The sequence below is a fragment of the Otolemur garnettii genome, unplaced genomic scaffold (genome assembly GCF_000181295.1).
Source record: "Otolemur garnettii isolate 467f Iridium unplaced genomic scaffold, OtoGar3 scaffold00001, whole genome shotgun sequence".
NCBI lineage: Eukaryota > Metazoa > Chordata > Mammalia > Primates > Galagidae > Otolemur > Otolemur garnettii.
In genome coordinates this window covers 31,193,658-31,207,292 of record NW_003852396.1, presented here as the reverse complement: position 1 = coordinate 31,207,292, position 13,635 = coordinate 31,193,658, and the positions used below count along the sequence as shown (strand labels likewise).

General features: G+C 41.3%; 1 protein-coding gene across 1 annotated transcript; it reads right to left on the bottom strand.

Moving 5' to 3' along the window:
- Positions 1 to 5,968: 5,968 nt before the first annotated feature.
- On the bottom strand, positions 5,969 to 6,907 carry LOC100954441 (olfactory receptor 52B4-like). Its single transcript, XM_003781377.1, has one exon. The coding sequence runs from the start codon at positions 6,905 to 6,907 to the stop codon at positions 5,969 to 5,971; it is 939 nt and encodes a 312-aa protein (XP_003781425.1).
- Between the last annotated feature and the right edge of the window lie 6,728 nt (positions 6,908 to 13,635).

Sequence of the window (13,635 nt, the reverse complement as noted above, 5' to 3'; positions counted from 1 at the left end):
CATCACCTTCAGGGATTCCTATAAGGCGAATATTAGTTTTCTTCGAATTATCCAAGAGTTCTCTGAGAGTGAAATCTGTTTTTGCTCTCCATTTCTTTTGATCTTTGCACTCCTGGCCTTCTTCAAAACTTTGACTTCAAAATCAGAGATTCTTTCTTCTGCCTGTCCCACTCTGTTATGGATGGATTCCACCATGTCTTTCAGGTCCTTGAGGGCTGCAACCTCTTGTCTCAGTATTTCAAAATCTTTGATCATTTTATCTTTGAAATCGTTGAGTTGTTGAGACATCTTTTGAATAATTTCTTGAGAAATCTTTTGAATAATTTTTTGAACTCCTAATTCTTCCTTTCTTCCATTCTGTTAATGTTATTTGCTATGCACATTCTGAACTTGATTTCTGACATTCCAGCCATTTGCTTGTGGATGGAGTCTTCAATTGTGTCTGCCCCATTTTCCCTTGGAGGAGTTGATCTACTCTGGTTATTTGAACTGTAGCAGCTGCACAGGAGTGTGCATGGCCGGCTTAAACCTCGTTCCACCTGCCAGGGTGACAGGGGGGCAGGAGACCAGCAGCAGCCGTATCAGTCCTAGTTCGACCCCTCTGTGGCAACTAGTGGAACAGGGGAACTGTAGTAGCTAGATAGCTAGTAGCTAGATCAGTCCTAGTTCAGCACCCTGGGGCAGTGGGGGAAGGGGGAATGGCAGCGGCAGTGCAGGGTACGCAAGTGACCAGATCAGTCCTCGTTCAGCCCTGCCAGAGTAGTTGCGGGGGGAGCGGAGGACTCCTTCACCATCACCCATTGTACGCATGTGGCACTAACAAGCCAATCTGTGCCCTGCCAGTGAGGGAGCCTGGAGTGGGGAACTCCCCCACCTCCATCCGTGGGACATATGTGGCTCTAGCAAACAGTTCTGGGCCCACCCAGAGTGGTAGACCCCTCTACCACCACCTGCAGGGTGCATGTGGCTCTAGCAAGCAGTTCTAGGCCCCTGGCCCCCATGGGCTGTGCGTGTCTCTAGCAAGCTGTTTTGAGTCCACCTGGAACAGAGGTCTCCTCCGCCACTGCCCATGGGATGCCCATGGCACTTGTAAGCAGTTCTCGGCCTGCCTAGAGCTGGAGCCTGGGGCAGGGATCTCCTCTGCCTGTGAGGCTGTGACTCTAGCAAGCAGTTTTGGGCCTGTCTGCTCCATGAGGGCAAAGGAACCCACCCAGCAAATGGCTTAGTCTGGGAAAGTTAATACCTCCTTCCCCACCTTGCACCCAGTCACTCGTAATCCCTCAGGTCTGTGACCCTATTCACTCCAGTAGGCCACTGCTCCTGGGGTTTATGACTGGCAAAATCAGCCAGAAATCTGAGTTTGGCAGGGAGGCCTTGTGTTTTTAAATTAGGCTTCTGTCCAGCTAGATTTCTCTGCATGTCCTTGCATTCAACTCTGGGCAGCAGACAAATAGCAATTTACAAACAGGTGTCAATTCTAGCCTCTGCCCACCCACTGCCTTTGTCTCAGGGGGATTAGACCCTGAGGGCTGGTGCTTTACTTATGAAAGTTCTCTGCATTTTGCCTGTGGCAGCACCAGCCCCTTCCCCCTCCACTTCTCTCAAGGAGATGCCCAAGAATCTGGATTCCATTAAGTAACAAACCTCCAGACCTTGGAGTGGGTGGGTGGGTGGAGACTTCTCGGAGTTCAATGTTGCAGGTGGGGAATATATACAGTTTTATACAGTTTTACAGTTTCATGCCTGGCCGGAGGGTGCTGTGGCGTGCCAGCAGGGGTAGGAGGTCCAGTTTTTAGGGGGTCTCTCCCGTGGGATAGAGTGGGAGAAAGTTTGAACTCTGCTCGCTTGTTTGCATGGAGTAAACTGGGAGCCTTTGTTGTAGGAGAGGGACTCCCGTCCACTTGGTGGTGGATTTTGTACCTTTTAGTCGTATTTTGGGGGTAGTAGCTCGCCTCAGAAATGTTGAAGTACACTCTTCAATCTTCTCTCTTGGCTGTGTTCCAAACCATCAGCTAACTTGCTAATCTTTTGTCCTTTAAGCCTTCTTCTGGACGGGATCTTCTGTAAAAAGCTGGCTGTAGTCTGTCATCTTTGCTCCGCCCCTAATTAGTTTACTTTTGTGGTGGAAGATTGCACTGGTCATTATGGAGAATAGGTCTGAGAATATCCTGGAGAGCTGGTTTAGTTATGGCAAATTTCTTCAATGCTAATGAAGAATTTCTTCAATTGCTTCAATTCTAATGATTTCTTCAATATCATTAAAGTATTTAATTTCTCCATCATAAATGAAACTCAGTTTACCTGGATACAGGATCCTGGGCTGAAAGTTATTTTTTTCTAAGAGATTAAATGTCAATGACTACCCTGTTCTTGCCTGAAATGTTTTGGCAGAGAGATTTGCAGTTATTCTAATATTCTTCCCCTTGTAGTTTATGGTTTTCTTATGTCTTGCTTCTTTCAAGATTTTCTCTTTCATATTAACTGAAAGTTAATTATGAAGTTCATTATGATGTGTCTGGGGGCTGTCTTATTCAGGTTGAGTTGTGCTGGGGTTCTGAAGCTGTCTGCAATCTGAATTTCAGAATCTCTTGGCATGTCTGGAAAGTTCTCTTTCATAATTTCATACAGAAGAGGGTCTGTGTTTTGTGAAACAACTTCATCACCTTCAGAGATTCCTATGAGGGCTGGTGCTAATGGTCTCTTTACTTACAAAAGTTACCAAGTCCTTTCAGCCTGTGTGTGGGCCTGTGGCTGTTGTCCAGAACCTCTGGTTGGCCAGAGAGACGGGGCTCGCCTATCTAGAAGGGCATCAGTTTGCAGCTCAGGATGCCGCTGTTGCTGTATGACTTCCTCCGAGCCAACTTTCTTCTCCTCACTCCTGTGCCACAGTCAGCACAGAGTAGCACCAGCCCTTTCCTCCTCCACTTCTCTCAAGAAGATGCCTAAGAATCTGGACTCTGTAGGTAACAAACCTCCAGATCTCAGGGTGGGGAGGGGAATCCTTGGAGTTCAATGTTGCAGGTGCCGTGGCATGCCAGCAGGGGTAGGAAGTCCAGTTTTTAGGGAGTCTCTCCTATGGGATAGAGTGGGATGTTTGAACTCTGCTCACTTGTTTGCATGGAGTAAACTGCAAGCCCTTCTTGTGGGGGAGGGGACTCCTATCTGCTTGGTGGTGGATTTTGTACTTTTTGATTTTATTTTTGGGGTCACAGCTCACCTCAGGAAGGTTGAAGTGCGCTCTTCAATCTTCTCTCTTGGCTCCATTCCAAACCATCAGCTCTCTTGCTAAATTTCTGTCCTTTAAGCCTTCCTCTGGATGGGAGCTTCTGTAAAACCTGGCTGCAGTCCGCCATCTTGGCTCCGCCCCCCGCCCCTTTTTCTTAGGTCTTGACTTTTGACAGGTTCATCACAATGTGTCTTGGAGAAGCTTTTTTATGAGTTGTAATTACCCAGTATTTGATATCCATCTGAAAGAAGTGTGTCACAGTCTTTAGTAAAACTTGGGAAGTTTTCAATTATGATATTCTCCAGTAGGGCTTCCATTCTTTTAGTACAATCTTCTTCCCCTTCCTGAATCCTTATTATTCATATTCTTAAATGCTTCATAAAGTCTTATAGTTCTCTAAGTGCCTGTTCTTTCTCTCTTTTTCTGCCTCTTTAACTACCTTGGTTAACTTGAAAACTTCATCCTCTAATTCTGAGGTTCTTTATTCTCCGTGGTCTAACATACTTTTGATACTTTCCATTGCATCTTTATATTCCTTGATTGTCTCCTTCATTTCCTTAAGTTCCGCTATATCCTTTCTATACTCTACATATCTTGTGTCTGGCTTTTGGTTCTGTCTTTCCATTTTCTTTTTGGTTCCTTTTATTGTCTTTATCATCTATAGAACGAAAATATGTTTTGTGTGTGGAAAGTGCAAAGGCATAAAGAGGGAGCCCAGTATGAAGATACTGAGTGATGTTGTGTTTGAGAGAGAGAAGAACTGAGGATGGGCCTGAACAAATTAGAAAATAAAAATTTCTTTAAATAATAAGAGGAAGGTTGTGAAGTTTAGAGTCAAGGAATAAGTTTTATTTCATATATACTACATTTGAGATGCCTATTAGGTATGCAAATAGAGGTGTTAAACACAAATTAGAAATATGCCTCTGTGGATGTAATTAGATCCTGGAGATACACATTTGGAAGGACCCAGAATAGTGATGGATTTAATTCCATAAAAATGGATGAGATTAGAGATCAAATGTAGATGGAGAAGAGTAGGGGTTCAAGGGCCAAGCCCCATGAATTTAAGTTAAAAAGATGAGGAAAACACACCAAAGAAGCCTAAGTAGACATCCAGAAAGACCATAGGAATACAAGGAAAGTGGAGTGAGGAAATACTTTCAATGGAGAACTATGAAAATGCTGTTATTATATTGAATAAAGGTAAGGATAAATTTTGACCATTAATTCGAAAGTGTGAAATTTATTATTAAATTAATATAAATAAGTAATTTTTCCTAAAAATTGATGAGGAAGATGCTTCAGAAAATGCCATTTAAATAGTTATCCCAAGCTGGCCTTATTTAATTATATAGCTCAAGAAAGCTTGTAGAGCTTATGTACCTCAAAAAGAAAGAAAGAAAGAAAAAGATAGTGCTTTCTTCTTGGCATCTATATTTCTTTTTAAAAATAATTTCTTTTATTATTTCAGCTTAATTTGAGGATACAAAAAATTAAGTTATAATGATTGCATTTTTAGGTAGAGTGCCTTTTATAATTGTGTCCTACCTCTAAGAGCTGTATCATATACCTTAATACTGTACCCATGAAGTGGGAGAACAGCCATCCCCCTCCCTTTCCGCTCTCCCAGCTACCTCATTCCTCTGCCTCACACCTTGAATTGATTTGAGTTTTTCTGTTATATGAGCATGTGTTAGATCAACTACTGGCTTCATATTAGTATTAAGTACATTGGATTCTTGTTTCCCATTCTTGAGATACTTTTGAAATAACCTGGATGGAGTCAAAACACATTCTTCTCAATTCCCATATTTCATATAGAAGTTGGAATAAGCACAAAGATAAACTCAAAAGAAAAAAGGCCAAGTGAAGTTTTAATAACATGGTGTGGGTGGAAGTGGAAGAAGGACAAGAGAAGTGAGGGCAAATTTTGATGCCTGCGTGAAGATCTACTATTCAAGGTGCTTTCTTCTGGATGGAAAAGAGAAATGAAGTAGTAGCTAAAGACAAGGATTATTTTAAAATTTTTGTTTCATATTATTGTGCTTTTACATTAGAGAAATAGCAATGGGAATTAACTATAAAGAGCAAAAACTTGGCCAGTCATGGTGGCTCATGCCCGTAATTCTAGCACTATTCTAGAGGGACACTATTTCCACTAAAAATAAAAAATAAGATATTTAGCCAATAATGGTAGCACACATCAAAATCCTAGCTACTTGGGAGGCTGAGGCAAGAAGACAACTTCAGCCCAGGAGTTTGAGGTTACAGTGATCATGCCACAATACCCTAGACAAAAAGAAAAAAGGAAAAATTTGAAACTTGAAGACACAGAGGACATAACAGAAGAAAGTTCTAAGCTCTAAGCCCACTGGACTAAAGCTGTTCAAACCGTAAAACACAATAGGAAAGACTTATTCAGCATTATTCCCACTGACTTAGATTTATCTCACCCAATTCTTCAGGGTTATAGAGCAAGAGAGACTTAGAAAGGCTACTGGATCTACTTGTTTATTGTACAAGTGAATTAAGCCCTCAACACAGATATTTAAGGACATATTAGCAGCTTTGAAGAAACATGTACCAAACCTCACTGATGCAAATGCTCTAGGAATAGCAACACCTTTAGTCATGTACTGGTTTCTTGCCTGCTGCCATATAGTGACAATAAAGATCACCACATACTTGAGAAAAATTGCTAAGGAAAAAGAATGTCAGCTTCCAACATCAAAATTGTCTCTACTTTGTAAACAACACGTGTACCACTTGGTCCCGAATCTGTTTGGTCTTGACCCCATAAATGATGGGATTCAGCAAAGGTGGAGCCAGAAAGCAGACGCTGGCCAGCAGAACTTGGACATGGGGTAAGATGTGATGCCCAAAACGCTGTGCAAGGACTGAGAAGATGCCAGGCCCATAAAAGAGGATGATCACACAGACATGGGAGCCACAAGTGTTGAGAGCTTTGTGGCGAGCATTTTGGGAAGGGATGTGGAAGACAGCACAGAGAATCACCACATATGAAATAAAAATCAGCACAGAATCTAAGACCACTGTTGACATTAGGACAAAAAAGCCATACCAGATATTTACACTGATGTCATCACAGGAAACTTTGGCCAAGACAATGTGGTTACAACAAGTGTTTGGGAGAATATTGCCTTTGCAGAATGTGAGTCTTTTTATTAAAAATATTATGGGAAAAATTGTGCCATAACTTCTGAGAAAGATGGTTACACCAATTTTCCCAATCACAGAATTCGTAAGAATAGTGGTGTACCTCAGTGGGTAGCAAATGGCAATGTAGCGGTCAAACGCCATCACCAGCAAGATGCCTGACTCAAAGATGAAGGTGGAGTGGATGAAGAAGAGCTGAATGATGCAGCAATCCAGGGAGATCTCCTCAGCACGGAACCAGAAGATGGCCAAGGCCTGTGGGACCATGGATGTGGAGAGGACAATGTCTGCTCCAGCCAGCATGCAGAGGAAGAGGTACATGGGCTCATGGAGGCTGCGCTTCATGAGGATAATGAAAATGAGCAGGCTGTTTCCAAGCAAGGAAGTAACATATGAAACAAAGAAGGGGATGGAAATCCACATGTGCTGGTCTTCTAGGCCAGGAATGCCCAGCAAACGGAAGACTGTGTGTCTGACACCAGTGTGGTTTCTGGTAGTCATGCCTGGAACTTCACGTCCTGTTAACAAAGAAGAAAATTCAGGTTACACTCAAAGATTTTTGTTCATGTGAACATGGGTTTTTAGACCTGTAAGATTCTATTCCATGCTAAGTGTGCCAATAACTATGATATATAAAGATGAATAACGTGGTTTGTTTACTGAATGAGAGCCTAATCTCAGAAATATGATAGACATTTATATAACTAAAAAAATAAAATGATGAAGTTAACGCATTAGTGATTCAAGAATATTTTAATCTGGAAACAATAGGAGTGATTCTCACTGTTCACATTTGTAATGAACTTAAGAACAAATGCATACTGTTGGTGGGACTGCAAAGTCATACAGCCTTTTTGGAAGGAAGTGCAGAGAAACCTCAAAGAACTAAAAGTAGACCTCCCATTTGATCCCACAATCTCATTACTAGGTATCTAACCAAAAGAAAAAAAATCATTTTACCATAAGAACATTGGCACTCTAAGGTTTATAGCAACTTGATTCCAAATCGCCATGATGTGGAAACAACCCAAGTGCCTATCAATCCATGAGTGGATTAATAAACTGTGGGTATATGTATACCATGGAATATTATTCACCCATCAAAAGATGGAGACTTTACATCTTTTGTATTTACGCAGATGGATTTGGAGAACGTTCTCCTCAGCAGAGTATCTCAAGAATGGAAAAGCAAGTAATCTATGTACTCAGTACTAATCTGAAAGTAGTAGGTCAACAACTACAGGCCCATATGAGATAAAAACACAATTAAATTCAAGCAAGGTGGGTGGGGAGGAGGCTCAGTAAGTTTCTACCTATTGGGTACAATGTGGGGCATATGACATATGAGTCCTAGGTGAAGGACTCAACTACAACTTAGCCATTGGACATACAAATAATTAAATCTAATTATTAAATTATTAGATAATAATCTAATTATTATTAATCTAGCCATCTTCCATATCCAAATAATTTAATCTATTTGTATATACCCTTATCCTAACCCCCCCCAAAGAAAGTATATATCTGAATAAGCTAGGCAAAGAAAAGCAAATACTGCATGATCTCACACATATTTGGAATTTGAAAAAGTCAAATTCATAGAACCAGGGAGCAGAATGTTGGTTACCAGGGGCTGGAGAGGGTGGGAGGAATGAGGAGATATTTGTCAAAGGGTATAAAGTTTCAGTAAGACGGAAGGAGTGATTTCTTGAGATCTATTGCACAGTATCATGAATATAGTTAATAATAATTTGATAATATTTCAAAATTTCTCAGAAAGTAGATTTTAAGTGTTTTCATCATTAAAAAAATAAGCATATGAGGTGATGGATATGTTAATTAGCTTGATTTAATCATTTTATAAGTATAAATATATTAAAACATCACAGTGTCCTGCATGAATATATGTAATTATCATTAGCCAAGTAAAAATAATTGTTTTTAAAAGATGCAATTCAAAAAGAAAGAAAAGAAACTACCTCTTGTCAAGTTTGGGAGTTGTTATCAAAGAATATCCACAATTAAATCTGCCTTTTTCAACTGCAATAGCAACCCAAAAAAGGAGTTCATATCTGAACCTAGCCTCGGAAATAAACTAGTAATGCAGGAAAGTGGTTCCAAAATTTAATAGCTATTTGGCACAAAAAAGGAGAATATATTTAAAGCAACATTCAGTTTTGTGGGGTTGTGGTGGTGCAATTTCAGTAATTGGAAAAGAAAATGACAAAATAGATTGGCTCCAAATACCAACTTCATCATGTAGAGGAGAAATGATCAGCCATAATAAGTTTTGAAAGCATTTTGGATATGTTTATCTTGCAGCTAAGTGGAGAAGAGAAAGGATGGAAAAGATATGAAAGACTAGAATTTGGGCAGCACCTATGGCTCAAGGAGTAGGGCACCGGCCCCATATGCTGGAGGTGGTGGGTTCCAAACCAGCCCCAGCCAAAAACTTCAACAACAACAACAAAAAAAAGACTAGAACTCAGTGAGACAGTGAAGTGTTTACTCTACTAAGGAAAACTGATGTATTGATGCATTATTCTCACAATGAAATAAGGACAAGAAAGCAACCTTTTACAGCACCTATAGACACAGACGTAAAAATGTTCCTTGTGGCACAACATTAATCTCTTCTCCCATCATGGACCAGGAGGTATTTTGATCATCAACTTTTCAAAATATGTATTTGAGGATCAGGTATATTGTCACAACTCAAAGAATAGAGCTGGAATCTGAAGCTTTTAAAATTTACTACACATAGTTTCCTTATCTGAGAAATGAGTCCCTAAAAGACACTTTGCTCAACTGATGAAATTTAGAAGCTTTCCTGACAGGGCTTGAAGGTAGGGCTGGGCTGGGGGGAAGTGAGGGTAGGGAACAAAGGCACACTCTTAACAGATACCTGTGTTTTCTCTCCTTTCCCACAAAACAAAGAGCAGGGATACTATTTTAAAAGTCTTATTACTATTTATGATTAAAATTACATCAGTTTATGATATTTGTTTACTTGAGGTCTCTAAAAAGAACAAGGATCTATTCTGACAAAGATATAAAATACTTATGTACACTACATCTAAGCCACCTAAAGCCTGAGAAGTTAAGAAACTCAAGGCTACTACAGAATGAGGAGACAGGTGCTAACGTGAAAAGACGGCACATGAGCCCAAGCTATGTGAGGTGGTAGAAAAGAGAGAAAACAAAATACTAAACTTCCAGATTCTAGAAGAAATGCAGTGGGTTTAGTGGATAGATGTCTTACCATTCCTCTGAAAAGGCAAGAATTGTTATTTCTAAAAGGAATGACTTTTCACTCTCAAGGTGAACCTCACATCCTAACCTTTCCACACCCCCTGCAGCTGGCTGTTTACCTCCATCTGTACCTGCAGGATGTGAGCCTGGTGCAGAATGCAGGGACTGAGAAGTTTAGGGGTCAAAGAAATGAAGAAACACAAACTATTGTCTGTACCTTTGCATTTATTCAGTGCCTGGTTCAATGCCTAGCACATAGTAAGTGTGCATAACCATTTGTTCCCTTGCTATCTTGGTTTTGTTTTCCTTACCTTTAGATGTGATTTCCAGAGAAGGAAAGTGCACTCCTATTCTCAATGCTGTACTACCCCTAAGAAATGGCTGAAACAGTACTGAAAATAAACTCACGTGAACAGAGCCCAGCAGAGGCTTCCGAGGATGTGTCTGCTGTTGACAGTTACCACTAGGTCAGACTATGACCATGCAACCACCATGAGAATATACAGTCCTCTGAGGAGGCGATGGAAGAAATCAGAGTAGATGTGGAAATGCCATAGAGGGCTGATGGGAAAGTATGTGCACCACTGTGCTGACAAAGAAATCATAAGAAAAGGAAATCAAGATAAAGCAAATGATATTCAAGTAGCTTACAAGAGAAGCTGAAGACAACCAGTTTATAGAAGCTGACAGACATAGGATACTTTGGGAGTAGCAGAGAGGATTTTTCTCTGGGTAGAAAGAGAACACAAACTGAGGAATTTGCCTCCTGGGGGCCGTTCTCTGAAGTCACAAGAACTAGAGTGTGTAACTCAAGGTCACTTCAATGATATCTCAAATGTCCCTGGAAGGTTTCTGCAGCCCTCATCCAAGCACCTTAAGCCCCATGGACAAGTTCCTGTCCCTTGATTTGTGTTGCTGAGCCAGGTGCCCCAACTCAGGGCACTTTCATAGTCCACCAGGATGCCAGAAATGTGCTGGACCGGGCATCCAATAGGTCACTCCTTTCTCTCTGCCTTCACAAGAAATCTAATCATCTGAGCATCTAACTGGCAGATATGAGCATATCTCATTAGCAACCCATGTTCCCCATTTCATCGTGTTCTTTCTGAGGCCTGAGAATTGTCTTTCCTTTATTTGTGTACCCCCACAATCTAGCACACTGAAGCCCAATGTAATTGCACAACAAAGACACCTATAGTTTGCTAGGAATGAGCCCCTTAAATGCCTCAGATGTTGACAGTAGTCAGGAACTGGTGCCAATGTGGGCTCTTCTCTAGAAGGGCCTGGGGCCCCTGAGTACACTGAAAACTTAAAATGGTCCTGATGCCCAGAGTCTCCCCACTGTCTCATCTCAGAAAGAATTTTCCATTCTACTGAGACAGTCCTTATTTCCATTCTAATGAGTGGTCTGGTGGTGTGTAAAACAACATAAGAAAAAGGGAGAAAGGAAGAAAGAAGGAAAGTAAAGAGGGTTAGAGGAAAGAAAGAAGGGAAGTGGAAGGGAGAGGAGGGAAGAAAGAAGAGAAAAGAATGAAACAAGTGAATGTGGTGGTGCGGTGGGGGTGAGACTGTTTATAATGTCTGGCAACTTCTTTGGTAAAAATGTTTGCATCTTCTCCACTCAAACTACCAACATGAAGTCCTTGCAAGTGGAGTTGGAGAAAATGTACACAGCTGACTCTGACAAAGTGACATGACCTGCCTCCAGCCCACCATTGCTGTAATCCCTCCCATTTTACCTGCTAAACATCAAAGCTCTTAATATTCTTAATCTTCTACCTTAGGACCCACAATCCGATAACTCTTAGTCTTCCTTCAGACATTTCATTCCCCAACAATAAAATAGTCTCTTACCGGCCTCATATGGAGTCCTTGTGGGCTTGGATGGGATGAGTCCTAAGAGAAACAATGGGCATCAGGGAACAGAGATTTTACGCTTTTGCCTAAAGATCGTGGAGTAAGCTCATACACAAGGGATCATAGTGTCAGTTCACATGGGTCAAGTCATTATACTTCTTCATCCCTTCCCAGATCACCACTTCCTCCACCATTCCACTCCTAGACTATGTATGACATATTATTTCCAATAAATACTATGCATTTCTGTGTGTAATATTGCTCTTTATATTTTTTTTATTAAATGATAGCTGTGTACATTAATGCAAACATGGGTTACAGTGTAGTGTTTTCATATACAATTTGAAATATTTTCATCAAACTGGTTAACATAGACTTTATGTCACTTACTTAGTTATTGTGTAAAGACATTTATACTCTAGTTTTAGAAAAATTCACTTATACCCTTGTAAGACAGACCATCGAGGTGATCTTTCCAATCACCCTCCTTCCACCTATCTGACCTTCTCTCCTCCCATTCCCCACCCCCTCTCCATATTCTTGGGCTAGAATTAGGTTGTAGCTTTCATTTGAGAACTATAAATTAGTTTCATAATAGGGCTGTGTACATTGGATACTTTTTCTTCCATTCTTGTGATACGTTGCTAAGAAGAACATTCTCCAGCTCCATCCATGTGAACATGAAGGAGGTAAAGTCTCCATCTTTCTTTAGGGCTGCATAGTATTCCATGGATTACATATACCACAGTTTGTTGATCCATTCGTGGATTGATGGGCACTTGGGCTTCTTCCATGACCTGGCAATTATGAATTGGGCTGCAATAAACATTCTGATACAAATATCTTTATTGTAATGTGATATTTTATCTTCTAGATATATACCTAATAAAGGAATTGTGGGATCAAATGGCAGGCCAATTTTTAGTTCTGAAAGTGTTCTCCAGATGTCTTTCCGAAAGGAAGGAATTAGTTTGCATTCCCACCAGCAGTGTAGAAGTGTTCACTTTTCTCCACATCCACACCAGCAACTCTGGTTTGGGGATTTTGTGATATGGGCTAATCTTACTGGAATTAGGTGATATCTCAATGTATTTTTGATTTGCATTTCTCTGATGATTAGGGACAATGAGCATTTTTTTTTTTTTTGGTATGTTTGTTAGCCATTTGTCTGTCTTCTTTACAGAAAGTTCTAGTCATGTCTCCTGCTCAGTGACATATGGGATTTCTGGGTCTTTTTTTTTTTTTTAATTAGAGTTCTCGGGGGCTGAGCTGAGATGGCAGACTGCAGCCAGCTTTTTACAGAAGCTCCTGTCCTGTCCAGAAGGAGGCTTAAAGGAGAGAAGTTTAGCAAGTTAGCTGATGGTTTGGAGCAGACCCACAAGAGAAGATTGAAGAGTGCACTTCAACCTTCCTGAGGCGAGCTACTACCCCAAAAATACAACCAAAAGGTACAAAATCCACCACCAAGTGGACAGGAGTCCCCTCCCCCACAACAAGGGCTCCCAGTTTACTCCATGCAAACAAGCGAGCAGAGTTCAAACTTCCTCCCACTCTATCCCATGGGAGAGACCCCCTAAAAACTGGACCTCCTACCCCTGCTGGCATGCCACGGCACCCTCCGGCCAGGCATGAAACTGTAAAACTGTATAAAACTGTATATTTTCCCCACCTGCAACATTGAACTCCGAGGAGTCCCCACCCACCCACCCACTCCAAGGTCTAGAGGTTTGTTACCTATGGAATCCAGATTCTTGGGCATCTCCTTGAGAGAAGTGGAGTGGGGAAAGGGCTGGTGCTGTTCTGTGCTGACTGTGGCACAGGTGTGAGGAGAAGAAAATCAGCTCAGGGGATGCCAATACAGCAACAGTGGCATCCTGAGCTGTGAACTGACACCATTCCAGCCCCATCTCTCTGGGCAAACAGAGGTTCCAGACAGCAACCACGGGCAAACGCAGATAACTTTCGTAAGTAAAGCACCAGCCTTCAGGGTCTAATCCCCCTGAGACAAAGGCAGTGGGTGGGCAGAGACTAGAATTGACACCTGAGTGTAAACTGCTATTTGTCTGCTGCCCAGAGCTGAATGCAAATTCTGACTTGTAAAGGAATCTAGCTGGACAGAA